Below are 20,022 nucleotides of genomic sequence, written 5' to 3'. Positions count from 1 at the left end.
AATAATTTAACAGCTTAAAAATTGTGCCATTCATCATCTCTGTGAGTGCCAGTATATGACACAGAAGCAAGATTTGAATACCAACAAGTACCTGAGGCTTATTTGTAAATTCTGAATGCAAATGATGAGTAACACCTTTAGTCCTCCCCAGAGTCGTCCCATTAGTCCTCAAAATGCATATTTTTCAAGTAGCGCCACTAGCACAGTAAACAAATTTATTAGGTCATAATCGCCAACTGAATTCTTGTTCGCTTAAATTTTGTGGCATACAACAATGCGGGATATTTTACTTGTATGGAAAAGTCTTTTTTTCATGAATGGCTAAAAACATTAGGACTCTTTACACTTCATTTCCTGATCCATTATGTTTTTGTGAGACGGTAAAAACGAATAGCCTTTCGGTTTCACTTCAAATGTCCTTAAACCATGCAAATAATGCAAAACAGACATATTTTATACTAAACAAGCTTCAGATTTGGTAAAAACTAATCTGAAGAGGACAAATGTACTGCGTTTGAACCGTGTCGTGGAAGTTATGCTAAGTTGCCCAGCTGTTGCCATGGTAACCGCATGTATTTGCCTCATAGTAAAGCACTTGATGTTGTGAAGTAAGGCTATCCAGCCTTGGGCCTGTGACTACAGATGTGTTTTTCCTCACTTCCTCTCTTACTGTGGGAGGAGTTTCTCAAGGGCATCCTTTAAACATTGTCTTCTTTGTTCCGTTTCCACCTCGTGCTCAGTTTAAGTGAAATATCATAAATTTATCATCAATTCATTTTAGCTTTATTTCTCACTTCATTAGATTTTAGGACACCGCACAGAGGGAGGGGGGAGATGCGTGCCTCCTTTGAGAGTTAAAAATGCAATTTCACAGTCAACTTACACTGAGATACTTTACACAATAGACAGAGAAAAACACTGGAGGCCTACTTGAACACTGCAGTCTGTTATCAGACACCAGAGTCACGGAGGAATGAAGTGCTTGCTGGAGAGTGCTAAATCTCTTTAAACACCGCCAGTTAAAACGCCATGGAACGGATCTGTCCAAATGTGATAGGATCTGGCCCAACGAGATAGTGTACTGTCCTCTTGTTAAAAACGTTTGAACAGCCTCCATTGCCCAATATCGATCAAACATCCGAGATAGCACATCATGTTTAGAATAGAAACAAAAGAAAGAAAATCAGTTTTGGAAGATAGGTCGAATTTTTATATATAAATAAATATTTTTAGCTAGCACACAATCGTGCGCACAATGAGTCACATTTGAACATACAGACAGCCATTTCACAGTGAATCAGATCACACTAATGAAGGAATCAAAACATCATTTATTACAGCAGTTTCTACTCAGTCGCGCTGGCACGCTCTCTTACATACACACGCTGAGAAGGCAAAGACATGACAGGGGCTGATAGATTTTTCCTGCTTCATTACCCCCAGTCTTTCAAAGTGTAGCATAAGTCCTCATCAAAATCAGCAACCAGCTAATCAAACAGAGGCATAACTCCAGCACTGCTGAAAAGGGCCAAGACAAATAGAATCGTTTGGACAATTATCCTTTTCTTCTCTTGAATTAATTGGTATTTTGCACACCTTAAAAATGGTGTATGGCAATTCACATTTGATTTCTCTTCACAAAAAGCTGTTGTATACCTTCATGTAATATAGTGCACAAATCACATGGACTACTAATGCTTTATCATCCTTTTGGACACTATGTATGTGGTCATTGTGAAGTACTATTGGAGGAAAGTCTGCAAGAAGAATCTCTAAGCAGGAAAGAAATTCATACAGGTATTCAGGGTGAGTACATGTCCCTTTAAAATTAGATTTATTGGATTATTGTCTTTCAGAAAGGCAGAGTACAACTGTCCATCTCAACTAAAAATGAAATGTGACAATCTGGTTTCAGTCGCAGACCCCAATGGATCTGTATAAGGCTCATTTAACCCTAATTGCGTTTATCCACCCAGTGCAGATCAGATATAAAAAATTATAACCCTGAATTTAAGTGCAGATCATCTTGTCCCAATGCAGAGCCACAGATTTGATTCAGAGTTTGCTGCTCTTCTGGAATTGCGACACCAGTCCCAGCACCTGCTCCGAGGCCTTGATGAATTTATTCTGCATGTAGGCAGCGCTGTTAGTGCTGGTCTCTTGCAAAAAGTAGCGATAATTAACCATTATGCCACAGGAGTTGGCGATGCCCCGCGGGCTCGTGTCCGCTTGCCAGTTCAGCCTCCACATGGTGGCACCGTTCTGAAGGTGGAAGTTGGCCACAGGGTTTAGGGCGTAGCCCCGTCGTTTCTCTCCATACAGATACCAGGCACAGAGCCGCATTAGCGCAGGTTCCAGAGAGTGGAGCAGGCGATCCGAACGGATCCAATCGCTGGTGCCGATGAGCCTGCGCAGGGCCTCCAGAGCCGGAGCACCGGGGGCAGCTCCTGTCACATCCTCCACCTCCCTCCACTCCTGCTCAGAGAGGAGCTCCGTGGCACGTCCCTCCTTCTTGTGCTGTCCGAGAGCCCCTTGCAGCCATGAGGAGAAGCCAGGGATGGGAGACAGACTGGAGAACTGGGCCATGTGGGGGAACTCACTCTGCACAGGAAAATAAACAGACAGTAAACGCTCAAATATCTAAACTAACAAACTCGCGTGTCTGTCTATACTCTGTCAAATATCTATACTTACATCCATGGCTGCATTTATTTGATCAAAAATGCAGTAAAAAGAGTAACGTAGTAAAAAACTATTACCATTGTAATTAACTTTCCCATTTTAATATATTTTAAAGTATGTGTGAGAAACATTCAGCAAGCATTACTTTTCAGTGTAACATAATCATTCAGAAATCATTCTAATATGCTGATATGGTGTTGTTCTTATGCTGATTTCCTATTATTATACATGTTAAAAGCAGAAGTGCTGCTTTTTTGTGTGTAAAGAAAGTTCGTAAGAACAGCATTTATTTGATATATTTTATAACTTCATAAATGTTCTTACTGTCTCTTTTGATCAATTGAATGCAGCATTGCTGGATAAAAGTATTCATTTCTTTCAAAAAATAAACTTTTGGACAGTAGTATATCCTCTCTACTTCATTTTCTTTTTTCTCATTTCCTATCCCACACATTCCATTTGTGCTGATTTAAAAACCATGTTGAACAAGTCCACAGTGTCTCTTTCTCTTCGCCCACAAGGGCATAGATTCACTCATTTTCTCTCCCTCTTATGCCCATATTCATCCAGAAGAAAGCACTGAACAAACCAAATGTGTCAGACTGGCCCCAGAGGAGCAGAGATTTTAAGTCCTCCACATCTCAAGTCCATCACACTTCTCTCTCGCTTTCATTCTTTGCCATGCATCACTCCTTCAGACAGGCCGGAGAGAAGGAAGATTAAGCATGTCCAAGGGTCACTTTTCATTCATCAACTCAATTTACAGTAAAACATCGGTCAGCAGATTTAAAGCTACAGAGAGCGAAAAAGAGAGAGAATGAAGAGCAAGGACAAGAAGAGATTGAATGTAAGAAAGTGAGTGCAAAAGAGCCCCGTGAGGATTCTGCTGAAAGACAAGCAGACCCTCCTCCTCTTCTCCTAAATCACAGTGTGACCTTTCTCCACCTCTTTTTTTCTGTCTATCATCCATCCATCACGCCAATCATCCCCTTGGGGCATGGTGAGTCACCTTTACTCTTTCTTCAGTGGAAGGATGAGCTCAGACACTCACACTCTTAAAAAACAAAGGTTATTTATCGGCATCTATAGATGCTTTTCCACCGTCGAGCCAAATCATTCTCATTGCTTAACCGTGAACACTTGAGATGACATGTTTGTCTAAAGTTTATAGACCTTAGTCAGGTAAGACGCTAGCCTGGCAAAGCAGACCCACATCAAGATGTTAGGTCTGGGAACTCACCATTGGCATGCCTCAATCCGAGGGGCGGGATAAACGGTTGTCTTTCAAATTCCCTCTGCACGCAATAGGACAACGCTACAACCAACCAGAGCAATGAATGGTTGTGGCTGAGTGAGTCCCATGCGCTTTCCCACCAGCGGAGCTAGTTGATATATTAAACTTTTGCCGTATCCGGTCGGCAAAACTCAGAACCATCTTCCTTTTTTAAGAATGACTTAAGTGCCATTCTTTGTTCTTTTCTCAAAGAAAAGCTTAACTCCAAGTCCTCCAGAGTCACGGCCAAAGCCGATTCGAAAGGCCGCTGTTCGCCAGCAGCAGCAGTCATCTTCTTTGTTTTCAAGTAGCAGGGAATTCACGCGGAACCGTCACATCTCTGCAGTCATTATGTTAAGCCCGCCCACAAACTCTATACACTATGTGATTGGCCTGACTAGAGTTTGTTTTTTGCAGCTCGAAACCCAACGGTGAGTTGCTAGACTACCCTGGCTGCAAAATAAATTTTGCTGTTGCTAGGGTGCGTCTAGATTTCTAGGCTAGTAAGAAGCCATATTAAATGAAAACGAGGCTATAAGGGATAGACATACAGTTTTTAGAATGGCACGCATGGAATAAAGGTCATAGGTCACGTAATTTTCACAACTTTTAAAACTGATTCATCGGATTCAAAACTGAAAGATGATTCATCGGATTGTTGTTAAACAACTATTGAATGCACTGTATTCTATCCCTCACTGCCTCATTTTCATTCTTGTCAACAATTAAATATGGTGATACCCTGACAAAGGTCTTTGTAGTTTGAAAGAAGGTATAAAGTACCCGCATGCTTTAAAATAAAAAGGTTCCATTCGGTATTCGCAGTGATATCATAGAAGAACCATTATCGGCTCCCTAAAGAATCTTTTTGTGAACATTTCTTTAAAGGTTACAAGATTACACTAACTTTTCCTCAAGTTTAATCACTGTCATCAATATTGACAAAAGTAAATAAATAAAATATCTGAAAGCCTCATTTACTTGTTTAAACCGTTAAACTTGGCACTGTTCTTCAGAAAATGAAAAAAAAAAACATAATTTACAATAGTAACTATAACTGGTGGAAAAATTGTATTTTGATAGAAAATATGGTTGTAAGGCTAATGTGAATATGGACTGAGATGAAGAGAATTCGATTCAAAGATAAACGAGCGAGCTACACACACACACACACACACACACACACACACACACACACACACACACACACACACACACCCTCCCTTCAAAAACAATCTAATTCAAACACAAATCCAGAGCATCAACATGCACAATTTGCATGAAATAATATCTATCAGCTGTCATTTCCACTCAAATGATGCCTTCAACCTCTCATATGGGTAAATCAGCACTCAGAGAAGCGCAGCCGTTCGCAGAGAGCTCTTTACTAGGGTTTACACATTACACAAACTCTATTACACAAACAGCCACCCGCCACTTTGTTTCACCAACACTCCTGCTGAAGAAAAACTCATCCAAATCTATAAACCTGAGTGCCTCTCGTTTCTTTTCCATTTAATTCCGCCTTCATCTAGTAAAGAGGCAGCTCTGTGACATGCCATGAGTCCCTCCTTCCTCATGTTATTGAGGGTGACAGCTGAAAAGTTATTAGTTTTCCTGCTTTTTTCTCCCTTCCAGATAGAAAAATACAATGTATATAGATAGAAATGTACAATGCCTGGCACTAGGTGATACGGTGGGACAAATATATTAAACATATTATAGTATTTAAGGTTGTCAATCAAATAAATGTTTTTATTGAATTGATTATAAAATGCCAATTAATTAATTGCATTAAATTGCATTTAGTATTTGTTGACAAAATCCCCTAGACAAAGATAATTTGAATACATTACATTATAGATTAACATAGGCCCCTTTCACACATTAAACCTGGTAAATTACTCGAAAATTACCATATAGACATTTCTAGTAAACATACAATTACAGCCATAGAAAGATATAGTAAAAATTGTCATTTACCAGTAAAGACTGTAGGTGTAAAAGAGGCTATTGATTAGACATTCAAAGCGGCTTTAGAACTTGTTTATAAGTCAATATATTGTTTTATTCCTTATTATTTATATATTGTTTAAAGCATTGTATATTGCTTTTTTCAGTATCTAACGCCATGAGCGCCACAATTTAAGATGTTTCATTGTAATTTTTAAACCCAATGTAATTAATGTAAATATATTTTTAAAAATCTAACTTTATTAAACTGCTATAAAAAGATAAATCAAGAGGTAAAATGAAATTTATTTCTTATTAATAAACTATTGTTTATTTGAAGAAATGTCTAAAACAATTTATTAATTACTATATCAACCCTTTTAGTTTATGTTAGTAGTGTATTACAGATTCATTATTATAATAGTTTATTATATTATTATAGTATTATATATAGGGTGATTCCTAGCATTTATTTTTCATTTATGCAATAATTCTTAAAACAGCTGTGATGAACATAACCAGCACTAACATCTTTTTATGATTTATGTTCTCATTCATTTGCCCACCTGCAGTTCTCGGACCACTCTCTTGATGAGGTAATTGCCAAGCTCCACCCCCTGCAGCCCAGCCTGAGTGGAGGAGATGGAGTAGAAGATGGCAGCATTGATCTTGTTCACATCCTCGTCTGCGTCTAAAGTAGCAAACTCTCTCACGATTCCCTGGGAAAATAAGAGGCACATAGTAACAGACTCACAGGGGACTCGCTGGAGGCATTGGCAGATTCCTATACATTCTGAGCATATTGTCTTTTTTCTCTGTATTACTCCACTACTGTCTCTGAATACATTTGCCTGATCCTGCACAAGGACCCTTTCTACCATTCATGGACCCAATAACACATTTACACTATTTAAATTTTAACCATCAAGCCATTTTTCTTTGTGATGAAAAACAAATGTGATTTCCATTTGTATTTACCTGGATATTATTTGCTATGTCCTCAGTTAAGGCAACATGCAGCACCACCAGTGGTTCTCCGGGCATTGAAGCGTGGGTGAAGGCATAACATCGACGGTACGGCCCCACTCTCCGTTTGATATCCGTCCAGTTCCGCACAGGGTGGACCGCCTCGTACCTGTAGGATCAGATGAAAAAAGAAAAAAGGCTCAACTGGGACGTGAAATAAAAAGGAAATGTTTGCATGTACGAGAGAGATCTTACTGGCTGATCTTCTGAAGGATCTCGCAAGGGGACTGCCAAGTGATTCTTTCGAGTCGGAGTAACCCAACAGAGAACCATTCTGACAGAAGACTCTTCAGAGTGCTGTTCAGATCCTAAGAAACCAAAATACACAAACACAGAAGAACAGATGAAGAATGTGAGAAGTGAACATGTAGTTTCATCACCAGAATATACCGTCCTACAGCATAAAGTCCCCTATTTTTTAAGTTTTGAAAATCTTTATACACTATTATTTATGTACTATCATATTTTATGAATATTTTGAATGAGGTTTAGGTTGAATTTTAGTGCTTCAACAAACTTATTTTTAATAATATTTACATTTCATTTTATTTCAGGTTTATTTCAATTAACAAAAATAATAATAAGTTATAATAAGTTCATTAATAAATAAGTATTTAATTGTTTTAGTTAACCACAATAACCTTGGATTGAACCTGACCCGAATTAAACCAGATCAATCAGACTCAAATAAAAAAAGGAATCATTTGCTTTTTAAATGTGATTCCAGTCATACACATTTTTCAATAGGCACAAAGTTATGTGTGTTATGTTAAAATTAATACTGTTAAATTAATGTTTTAAATATTTTTATTTGATATTTTTTCATTACAAATCTAACACAAACCTAAAGTTACATATGGAAATACTGAATTGAACCGCCTTGAAATGCAACCTGCAAAGGTTTTGGAGCAATTCCAAGAGTCCTCATACGATCAGTGCTCAGGCCCTAAAAATGGGTCATCCAGAAATCATCACAGTTTTTTGAAGAGGTTATTTACCTAGAGTCTTAAAAGAATAGCTGCAAAACCAGCCTGTTTAATCGTAAATGTCAAAGGTAGTATTAAAAATGGTCATGCAAAATTAAATCATGTGCAAAAAACGTTGACGAATATTATAAATGGACTTCAGGGGGAAAAATTATATGCTGCAAAAGTGTAGATCATTGCCGGTTTAATATTATAATTCATGTGCAATACCCAATGATTTTCAAGAACCGTTCTCAGTACAGCTGCGCTCATAATGATGCCTAATTATAAAGTGTGCGGCTTCTGATGGTGGAATGAATATTTCACAGGCGCTTTCACAGATATTGTAAAGCAACCCCACCAACTCATAGTTGCTGCCATTTCATCTGTCCCGTATACAACACTTTCAGAATCAGAGGAGTCTCATTTCCCTCTGCAGCTCTGGCATCTGTTTATTTGCTCTGGTGGTGTTCTCATTAGAGCATAGGAATCGGTGTAAGTGTCCATTGGAGGACGCTGAAAGATTTCTGTGGTAAACACAGTTCCATTTCATCAAAGAGCTGTTGCTCTCCACATGAGATATGGTTCTGCACTCTCCCTCGAGGGTCAGATTTCTTTCATAATGGTGATGAGCAACACAGCACGCATACAAATATCTAGATCTAGTTGCTGGTGCACTCACACAAAGCAGCTTTAAAAATTCTAGGCTAGCCTGTCCCAGAGATGCATGTGCTTAAAACAATTGTTGGTCTGTCAATCAAACATCAACGTCTGTGCTTGCTTCGCCCTCATCTATAGGTAGTATGCGTAAAAAATCGGAGCTTATTTTAGCACTTTCAGCAGTGCCTGCAAGCAAAAGATCTCGAATTATCATTTCTCAGCACAGTTTTCCCAATAAAGCCCGCTTGCTTAGATCAGCATACATAAATGTGCCACTAAGTGATGCATTTGCATGTAGAAAATAACCAGGGGGTGTGAAGGTAAGATGTCTGAAGCTCCCAATAGCTCAGTAGCACCAAAACAATGTAACAAAGTTCGGATTGTAGTGTTGCCTGAAAACAGGATGGCTGATCAAGGAAAGCAGGCCATTGGGGACTGAACTGGAGTAGTAGTCTAGCATTTTGCTTTTCAGTCTATCTCAGCTTTACTCAGAGTGCAATCCACAGCCTATGGCTGCCCCAGAAGTCACCGTTCCACTTAACATTAAACTCATCAAATCCTCTCTGGGCTGGGAAATTACTTTATTCGATGTTCTACCTTCAAATTCAGGGCAGCTGAAAGTATTCGCCCAAAAAGAGTTTTGTATTTGCTTACACGGCTGAATTTACTCTGGGGCCAAGCGTCCATAAGTGGAATCCAACTTTGATATGTACCATCGCACTGCAGGCCACAACTTTCAAAAGCACCGCACTGTTTGGGCCGTTTCATATATTTTCTTGTGTGCCTAAGAGAGGGGAAGATTTCTAACTCAAACTAAAGTATAAGCCTCAAGGCAGATGCAGAGATCACAAATTATTAATCCCACCAAAGTGCTAGAAAAACCTTTGCCATGCTGAAACTTAAAAGGGCAGAGAACATTTGCTGCGTGGAAACTGCACAGCACAAAAGCAAGAATGTCAAGGACGTGTCAATGACTGCACCTGAAATTGAGCTTTTGACATTCTCAGATTTTACCAACATGAATGAAAAGTGGAGAAGGCAGGTGCAAATGGAAGAAATCATGGCATTAGAGCGATACATGTTCACACATAAAATGAAAGCCTTTTTACACCGTGAGCATTTAAGAAAAATACTTGGTAACACTTTCTATGCAAAGCCTTATAATTGTATTACAAGTATTGAATGCATTACTTATGCCTTGTAATGTACCATATAATGTATTGTATATAACACTTACATACAGTATTATAATACATATCTATTCATTAAACTTACCTTTAGAAAATATAATGCATTAAAACACATGACAAACTAGCAACTTCGGATATAACCAAAATTCTGCAAATGTTAAAATAATTTTTAACTTTGTATACAATAATTAAAGAAAATATATAATGCATTATAACATTCATTATAATTACCTTTATAATGCATTATATATAAAGGCTTTAAGTAAACGTTTAAAATCATAAATATAGCTTTGTAAAATATGCTGTAAAATATATAAATGGCTTAAAGGGATAGATCACCCAAAAAATGAAAATTCGGTCATTATTTACTCGCCCTCTAGTGGTATGATTTTCTTTCCTCTATGAAATACAAAAGAATATATATTGAAAGTCATTAGGGTCCAAAAAATATTTTTGGGTGAACTCCTTTAATAGCAAAAGAAAAAGGGGGGAAAAAGGGAAAAGAACACTTATTTTCTTATAAACTCTTATATAACTGTTAAGTAGGCTATTTCTATTTTTTTTTACACCAAAAGCAACACATAAATGTAAAAACTTTCAAAATATTAAATTCATAAATGTAGCTTTGTAAAATATGTTGAAATGGCATATAGAAATATTGGAATGTTAATCAAAGTGACATAGTTATTGATGTTTTTGTTTTAGGATTCAAGCCAAATAATTTTTTTTTTGCCCTCGGTACATCAATAATGATTCAAAATGCTTTTTTTTTCTTTTTAAAATGCTTCAGAGAGTAGACCTCTCCTGCTATAATATAAACCGGATGTAAATCTCAAAACTAATGGACTGAGGAAATGTAAATGGCTTACTGACAAGTCACCCAATGTAACTTTCAATCACTAATATTGCAGAGAGCAAATCAGCACAGTCAACCTAAATTGCTCTGAGGAAAACTGTGGAAAGCTTGCTGAGAGTCCAATACAATGCAGACTCAGAGGAGATCTGCAGGACACTTGTTTGAGTCCAGACAGACTACATCTGTTTATCGATTATATATCAAGATATATACCTGCGCAGAGATTTGAACTGACATTTCTTTGGGATCCTGATATTTCTGATCGAGAGAGTTTGGGAAGTGTGATTAAAGTTTACTGCAAAGCTCAGCATCTTAGCTGTTCTCTGTCTTGACCGATTATTGTCATTTTAATGCATTTTGCTCTTGAGCACTCTGGCTGGTAGGAGGTGAGCTAAATCAGTTCAGGAGCTAGTTCACAGTTTATGGGTTTTAGATCTAGTTTTCACTCTCTTTGTCGGTGAATCAGAGGTGTTGTAGTCATTTATAATACTAACAGGTACACAGAGTACTAATGCGGTTTATTTTTACACCAATCTTGAGAAGTGATTCCCAATTAACGGGTAAATTAATGTTAATATATTCCTGATTATTAATTTGAAGCAGTAAGAATGTTGAAGAAAATATGGTTTGCAATGTCACATTTCATTCTAGTCCATGTACTAATAATATCCAATGTATTTTATTATCACTTTATGAACACATTTTACTGAAAATTGCACTGTTCAATTCGTAAAGCTTGCAGAGCGTGTAACTTATCTTAGCAATGTTTCAACTGATGGACAGTTTGGGTAACAGGAAACCTCCTTACTCTGCATCTGGCTGCTATTTCACCCCACTGTCACTAACTCAGACATATTAATGACACAGAATCTGATTTCTGATAGGGCCTAGTGGGCTGGAGATGTGCCAGATGGTTTCTCAGAAGCATTCCTTAGGGATATGCTGTAATGCAATATTATTATAGACAGAGAGAAGCAAGGGAAGCCAACGCTGAGAGCTGTGCTAACACTCACTAACAGGTAAAAGGGCTTTTAAATGAAGTGCAGAATACACAATGAATGGTCATGTGACCAAATTATTGCTTGGCTGAATGTCAGCTTGACATCAATTGTGCTTTCAGAAAGTATTCAGCTTTCATTGATTATTTCCCACTCTTATGTCTAATTACAACCTATTTACATTTAAATTTTATTCAAATTGTATTTATTTTAGTAAAAGTAATTCTGTATCATATATACAAATGGTTGTTTATAGTTGAAAAGGTTCTTTAAACACTAAGAAAAAAATGTGTTTCTTTTAAAACTTCACTGGAAGGTTTCTTGAGGAACCAAAAATAATGATTCTATGGCATTGCAGCAATTTTCTATTATATATATATATATATATATATATATATATATATAAATTAGCATGAGAGTGCAATCCCATAAAAGTGCCGATGGGAGTGGAAAGTTCTGCGAGTGATCTACTGATGACGTGCACATTAAAGAACACAGACAAAGCCGGATCATTTCCAAAATGACCAACACAATCAAGAGCAGCACAAAAAGCATCTGGTTTAAAACATGCTTTTTTGGGTGGTAAATAATAGTGCAAATACCAGTAAATTGACTGGCCCAAACCTTAGTAAATCACCTGCATGATTCATTTAAATACTCTCCTCCCATACATTTTGCGTCTGAAAGGAAAACTCCAACAAATGTATATGCAATAAGGTAAGCCGCAAAAATAACTGTGTCCATGCCTGTTCAGCACATATTTTTCACTGCGTGTAGTAAATCCTGACAGTAGTTTGTTTTGAAACCAAAAGAGGGTTTGCGCCGTTGCAAGCTGTTAGTAAATCTGACCCTTATCCACAATTCACCTCATGCATTCAATTCTTATGTTTTTCAATCCACCTGTGTTAAAAAAAAAAAAAAAACCTTGAGAAGGCTATATAAAAACACTGACAGAGTTTCAAACTTTCCAAAAATCACTATGAAGTCCTTTGTAACAAAATGGGGGAAAAACATTGGAGATTGGACTGCTTCAAAAATAAGCATCAAGACGAGATACTGTGCAAGTGACCCAGAGGCCATCTACAACACTAAGAGTATTGCACATCTCTTTGGCTGAAATGGGGGAAACTGTCCAGAATTCAATGATTTCTTTGCACTTCACAGAAAAGCTCACTTTTGAAAAAGGCAGAGAATGTCATACTGCTGTTTGGTAAGCACCATGAGAGAGAACCTGAAATATATATATTTTTTGGTCTGGTAAGACCTACTTGGCCTCAAAAAACTCAAATCAAATGAAGCCAATCAAACATGCAGTAATTCCTCATAGATCTTATTGAAAGTAGATGTCACATTAAATTGCTCGCAAATGAAAGCAAGGCTGTCTTTTTAAAAATTTGAAGCACCTTCTTCCACTATAAATAACCTTTTGTGCAATGGAAGGGTTCGATGGATGCTTTCTATGATTGTTGCCATCAAGGGCTTTACAGATGAGGCCAATTACAGATAAATCTTTGAGGAGAAACAGTGTCAATCTGTTAAGCTGAGTTCATGGAATGAACAGAAAAATGACCCAAAGGACAAGAATACATAAAAAAGGAGGTTTGTAGTCTGGAATGGCCAAACCTCAGTCCAGACGGACTATTTTCACATTTTCTACACTGATTTTTAGGGAAAAGATCTTTGGATTCTGTAGAAATGATTTTAAACATGGTAAATGTGTAAAATGAAGCTGTATGCATTATTGCCGGTAGCTGGAAGCATAGACAAATTTGCCAAAATATTCAACTCACAAACATGCAAGGGGATTTGTTGAATTTTGGGAATAACAAGTGTTATGATACTGTAGAATACTGCAGGAAAAAAGGGATAAAATAATTTCTGCACAATTAATTTCTTCTTCTTTAACAGATGAGAAATTGTATCAATTTGACCAAATTTAGAGGAGCTAAAACAGGAACAAAATGTTGGGCACTGAAGAGTTTACACTCGCGTCAACAGACATGTGTCCATGTGACGTTGTGACTTAAATTAAAATAGCATGCCATGAATCCAAAACATTACAAACTATGTCACAGCTGAGGCCTGTGACGTTCACAAATGTGGGACAAAGGTCATCTGGCTCCAAACACTACCAGCCATGTGAAATCAGAGACCACCAGGATCTAAAGTAGGGGAAAGGGCAAATCACAAGTTTCCATGCCATGTCATAACCAAAGCCTTTTTTTTTTTTTTTTTTGGAATGCAGTATTCACTGACACCCTCTGAAAAGCCAAAAGGTCATTCCATGACACAGGTGCCTGCCTACAAAGTGTTTATTAAAAAGATAATGATATTTCTACATTAAATGTTTAATTTTTTTTTATAAATTTTATATCATGTTTTTGATAGACAGCTATTTAATTTACAAAATCATGTAAACAGAGTTATAAATGTATAAATAAACAAAAAAATATAGGAAATAAGAAACTGTTACTATGGTAAAAAAAAAAAAAAAAAAGTTGATGTGCATAGCCTGGGGACACAACTCAACTTTTTAGTTCACTAAAATCTGGAGAGTTATTTAATTAGATTACTTTTTTAAGTAGTAAAGTAACGAATTACTTTTAAATGTACAACAAAATATTTGAGTCACTTTTGCAAATAAGTAAAGTTACTTTGTTTTCTCATTTATTGAGAGAATTTTAGAGTAAGGAGCAGAGCCTTTGTGTGCACTGGATCATAAAAGGATCATCTCACTTTTGGTGTGAAAGGTGAAATAATCAATTCACTTTTGGTGTGGAATGGACTTTATATTTGACAAAAATAGAACTTTTGTTTTTTCGCAATTTATTTTTGTTATTAAAAATAAACAAGCAAGCCGAGCCCAGTAACTGTAATGTAACATTGCTTTCCGTAAAATGGGACACAATTAGTTACTTTTTTAAAAGGAGTAACATTACTTTTAAAAGTAGCTTCATACCTCTGTATGAAGGACACAAACTCCACCTTTTTTTCTTGGAATGACCCCAAAAACAATTACATTTGATATTACATAAAGCGAAGAAATTATGATTATTTACCCTCATATGTGAGCTGTCACTAATTTTTGAGGATGCGAACTCGATGAGATCTGCCCTGAGGTCCACCAGAAACTTCACCCCGCCCTGAACCTTGCTGATGTGCGTGAGGAGCTGTCGGTACCGAGGTGTTAAACTGTACCGTAACCTGTCCTCCACCTGCAGGATCGTGGCCACATCCCGCCCCTGAGTGTCCAGCAACTTCCCAGCCAGATCCGAAGCCCATCTGTGATCTACCCCGAAATCATGAGACAACTTCTCGAGAAACTCCAGTCTTTGCTCTTTCTCTAAACTCTTGTAGAAGAGCATAAACTCCAGACTGTTGGATTCAGGTGGAGGTGGAGATTTGTCTCTCATCTCATAGGTGGGCAATGGGACCACTGTCTTTTTCAGGATCTCCTCCATGCTATTGTGCTCTGCGATGGAAGTGCATGGATACATGTTTCTGAACTCCCACGCTCTGAGTCCCTCGACCGTTTTTAATACAGCTCTGTGTCGATAATACTTTAGCAAAGAGCGCGCGGCTGTAGATAAGTGGAAAGGTGTCATTGCACGCCTGACAAATTCGCACCAGAAATAAACCTTGTATACAATGTTGAAATGCACATCTACTTCCGGGATCTCTTAAAGGAACCGTGCACAATTGTGTGTCAAATGAATGACAGTACGAAGTACAACTTAATACATTGTGATTCTCTGTATGTGTATGTTGTTATTGTTGTGTTATGCAATAATAATAATAATAAAAAATATCCTACAAACTCACAAATTTGAACTAATCTTAAAAAAGACGCTATCTATCAAATTTGATCATGACCTGAACAACATAGACAGAACTTCAATGGATGGACAAACACATGGACAACATCATCACTGACTCCTAAGAGAGAGAAAGAGAAGTGATTTAAATAAGGAACATTTAGTTGACCATGTTCTACTCCCTAATTTTAAATTTCATATTTAAAAGATCTTAGTTACCACAGAGTAATGATAATGATAAAAATAATGATATCAATCTCCATACCAATTAATTTTCATAATACAATTATTGCATACTGTTCAAAGATTTCAAAAATGATAATACTAGTATAGGGCCCAGGGGCCCGTTCTTCGTACGTTGCTTAAAACATCCGAGATCAAACGAGACATCCAAAATAATATCATCGTGCTCATCATGATCCGGCTAATTAGGTTGTTCGAACACTCCTGCCGGTTATGATTAGTGTAGCTGGATTGAGTTATCTGAGATAATTGCGCGTTCATGCAATATTAAAGGGGATATGTATCGATAGTAGAAACATTGATCAGCAACGCTGCTATTGGCTGCTCACCATGGCCAAAGAGCGCGCTCGGTTTTTTTCTCCACAGAAGAGCAAGAGTTATTGCTTGAAGGATATGCAGAATTTGAAAACTTAATTGAAACACCAGGGAGCACCTCAAAGTGTGCAAAAGCCAAGAGAGAGGGCTGGCAAAACGTAGCAGACAAATTAAGTTTGTAGTTAGATGTTTTTATCACTTATTAAAGTATATATTTTGATATTTTAATAATTTCTAAATATTTAAAAACTTTGTTCATTGTAATGTCAGAGTCACCACCCACTACTAACATGGGAACAAGTAAAAGTGAAGTACTAGAATATTCTACATAATAGTAATTTGTACTAACTAATCTCTTTTAAAAAGGCACTGTTAATAAATGTTTGCCTGTTTATAAAAGCAACCAAGAAAAAGGCTGAGAAAAAAAGAAAGAAAAGAAAAACAAACAGGTGGTGGTCCTGCACCCCCACACCCAGGCAGAAGAGCTGGCCCTTGGGTTGAGTGTGAACCTTGTGGAGGGCATCCCTGGGTTCAGCTCTTCCTCAGACCCACAGCCAGAGGCCAGGAGCAGAACACCTTCACTGCTGGTAAATGAACTTTAAATGATCCTAGTACACTGTAAAATAATTTGTTGCTGCATTAAATTAAGTAGGCCTATAATCCAAATGGCTGTCCAGTCATATCTGTTAAACCTTGAGTAGCAATGAATTGCTTTGACTTGTGAAAGTCTATGTGTGACTGTGAAACTACATAGTTAATGTAAAAAAAAAATATGTTACCATGAGTTATTGATCACATTCCCCCCCCCCCCCCCCCCCCCCCAGTGTACTTCATTGTAATGAAATTGTGTTTTCATCTTTTGTGCAGTATACACAATACACCAACACTTTTATGTGTTCCCAAGCAAGTGGCTGAAGCATGTGCAGTAAGTGGACTTTTTCTAATGTTACATCAAAAGGGAAGAAAGTAGCTACAACACTTTGTAATGCCGATTCTTCCCCCCAATGCACAGGACAGTGAAGAATCCCTCTCAGGTATCTTTAAGAGCATAAATAACTTTACTTAATTTACACTTGAGTACCTATTATTTCTAATATGAGTTGCAGGAGTCCACATCTACAGAAGAGTCTGCACAAAGCAGCGATGCAGAGGTGGGCAATGTTGTACTTTTCCTTTTAATTTTTGATGCATAAGCCATGTGTTTGACAGATTTACCCCTACCCCTAGAAAGCAGAGTATTTTGAAAATACTTGACAACTTAAAGAAAAAAAAACTGGCACTAGAGATAGAGTTGCTTCATAGGAACTTCAGAGTAAGTGCTAATATATTATTTCACACAGAGTACAATATATATTATTTGCAGGCAAAAGATGACTTGATTACTGGCTTTTCTTTACAAAGAACAATTAAAATAAAAATCAAGGAACTAAGCATATTTGTCTTGTCTTTTATTAAACATTAATGAAATGTTTTATATTTTTTCTGATGGTGCAGTGTTGTGTAATATGGCCCATGCAATGTCACAGGCTCTCTCAGGTGCAACCCTCAGACCTTTCAGATACTTTAGTTGGCTAAAGTTCACTTCATTGTGTGCCCTTGTCCTGGCTTGAGCTGCATTGTAACTGGTCTGGGGTTTGGGTCAGGGAATGGGGTCATAAAACACCTGTCTCCAAGCAGGATCCTGTTGTAATCACCTGTTTAATGGAAAAATTCAGTTCTGTTAGGATAAGCATACGTGTATGTAATAAATGAGCGAGCTTGATATTTATATTTTTCCTTACCACGTTCAAATAATGTGCATAAATCTCTGAAAATTCTTGAGTCATGCAAAGATCCTGGTCATATTTGTGATATGGAACATAGTCACACACCATCTAAGAGATTTTAGTCAGTCAACTGCCTTTTTAAAATTTGATATAAAATCTGGATAGGAATCGCAATAGTAACTTGCCTGCAATGTTATTAAAGCCCGACTCCGACGAGTCGAACATTTATGCGTTTCCAACAAATTAATGATGTAAACGACATCCTCACGAGTCATAAGAAAAATGATATCTCTCAAAAAGTACACTATCGCGCTGCGCTAAAAGACTTCCCGTATCAGCTCCGCTTAAAAAGCCGCGATCTAATCCTGTTAACATGAAATAAGACTGCTCGCGAGCAGGTTCAATCTGGCGCACCTGTTGCTATCGAAGAACCAAACAATCCAAGATCATGCCAAATCGCCAACAATCAAATCCAGCTAACTGAGTTAGCGACGTACGAAGAACAGGCCCCAGGTGTTTAAAAAGTTTAATCTGGATTTGGAAATCCCATGTTGTGCTATCCAGGATCAGTTAATCCATACTTTTTAATTGATATTTCAATGTTTTTGCCTTATCTCAGACAATTTTTGTGTAAAGTTCACCCTTTGTGTTTGCTCCCAAATAACTTTTGACAGGTTCATCTCTTATGATTGTGCCAATGCAGTTTACAAACAGTGATAAAAAAACTTCAAATTAAATATATATATTTTTTTATTTATATTTTGAATATTTACAGTGTGAATGTAGCCATAGTTAACTACTTTAGGTCAACATTTTAGCCATAGTCAATGCTTAATTTAACATGTGGCTAATGCTGCTGTGCCTCTCTCAAACACAAACGCCTTCTTTCATCCGTTTTTTGCACTTCTATCTTTAACTTTTGGCAGTCTTTAGAACTCGAAATGTATTTTTTTCCCGGTGCGACCGATTAGTACAGACCAAAACACCACAATTTTTCAGCAGCAATAATCAGCCAAATATGCAAGTCCGTTCAGTTCAGTTGCCATTGTTGTTTTGTATGGTTTCGCGGGCTATGTGACATCAGACCTCGTAACTGGGAGTACATCGATCCAGTACGAGTTCACGGGTCGGAAGTCACGGGTTTGACTGCCGTTCCAGTGCACTTTCACGGGTTTCAGGGGCCTGTACCATGATGGTAGTTGAACAAACTCAGGGTTACAGGATTAGTTTAGAGTTGACAAAACCAAACCAATCCAACCAGGCTTTGTTGGTACCATGATGCTGATCATCAACTTTCTCTGTCAACTCAGGCTTTGATCCTGAGTTTAGGAGTTTAAGTGTGACATCAGTAGCGAACAGCCAATCACATGTTGAGAGAGAGTGAAACTGAGATTAATTTCTCGCGAGAGAAGCAGCGCAATTCACTTATTAAATAAAAGTATTAAAATATTAAGAATTTAAACAAATTTACACAGCAAGGAGAAACAGCTGTCTATGAAAGAGGACAACTAAAAGAAAAAGTCTCGCTACTGTATATCAGTGCAAGTAAAAGTTCTGAAGTTATTTTATACAGCTGATAAAGGTATAGAGAGAATTGAACATTTAAGCTCACATGTAGTCATTTTATTGCTTCATCTATTGATGCTAAAGCGTATTTATATTACCTTTATATATTTATTCATTTAAACTGCGTAATAATAATTGATGAACTAAAATTGTACATGTGTGATTGATAAAGGGTATAATAATTACATAAATAATATCTAAATCATACAAATTTATTATTCTAAATAAGCATCACTAAAAACCAGACAATTTTGTCTGTAAAAATCATTTGCTATGTAGTGACCTTTAATTTTGAGTTGAAACAGGTGGAGTGACTTTATCGCATCAGACATGTGTCACTTTGCTCACAGCTGATTGGTCCAAGTTCGGTTTGCAACCTCTTACCTAGAACATAACCTGCCCCGGACCAGGTTAGCCGTGGAGCGTAAGTTACTATGGCGATGAACACTGCTAAAAGCCAAACCACTTTCATGGTCCCTAAAACCCAGGGTTGACGCAAATTAAACTGAAACATAGCTGGCTAGCCACCTAAACCGGCTTCATGGTATAGGCCCCAGGTTGCCTGTAATGCGGCATTAGCCACGGTTGTTTTTCAGCGGGAATGCAGTTAATTTCCTCAAAACAACACCGATTTGACCAATTGCATTAAGGCTACACTTCAACCAGGACAGTTGTATGTAGACTGCACACAAATCAATGTTAATGTTAATTAAA

The 20,022-nt window shown here is 37.4% G+C and overlaps 1 protein-coding gene across 1 annotated transcript; it reads right to left on the bottom strand.

Moving 5' to 3' along the window:
- Positions 1 to 1,311: 1,311 nt before the first annotated feature.
- On the bottom strand, positions 1,312 to 15,296 carry mlycd (malonyl-CoA decarboxylase). The gene is made up of 5 exons (XM_077193537.1): positions 14,663 to 15,296; positions 7,130 to 7,242; positions 6,887 to 7,043; positions 6,475 to 6,627; positions 1,312 to 2,601 (listed from the first exon to the last, which is right to left on the bottom strand). The coding sequence occupies exons 1-5, from the start codon at positions 15,206 to 15,208 to the stop codon at positions 2,056 to 2,058; spliced, it is 1,515 nt and encodes a 504-aa protein (XP_077049652.1). The 5' UTR covers positions 15,209 to 15,296; the 3' UTR covers positions 1,312 to 2,055.
- Positions 15,297 to 20,022: the final 4,726 nt, after the last annotated feature.

The sequence above is a fragment of the Siphateles boraxobius genome, unplaced genomic scaffold, assembly GCF_051911475.1.
Source record: "Siphateles boraxobius isolate OS27281-9 unplaced genomic scaffold, OSU_SipBor_1 31, whole genome shotgun sequence".
In the NCBI taxonomy this organism is placed as follows: Eukaryota; Metazoa; Chordata; class Actinopteri; order Cypriniformes; family Leuciscidae; genus Siphateles; species Siphateles boraxobius.
Note: the sequence above shows the minus strand (reverse complement) of the source record. Positions and strands in the feature narration are given on the sequence as shown.

Coding starts and splice junctions, on each gene's coding strand:
- mlycd (XM_077193537.1), bottom strand. CDS start 15,208: ATGACACCTTTCCACTTATCTACAGCCGCGCGCTCTTTGCTAAAGTAT. Junction 7,243..14,662: donor GTGACAGCTCACATATGAGG/GTAAATAATCAT, acceptor TTGGTTTCTTAG/GATCTGAACAGCACTCTGAA. Junction 6,628..6,886: donor ACATAGCAAATAATATCCAG/GTAAATACAAAT, acceptor TTATTTTCCCAG/GGAATCGTGAGAGAGTTTGC.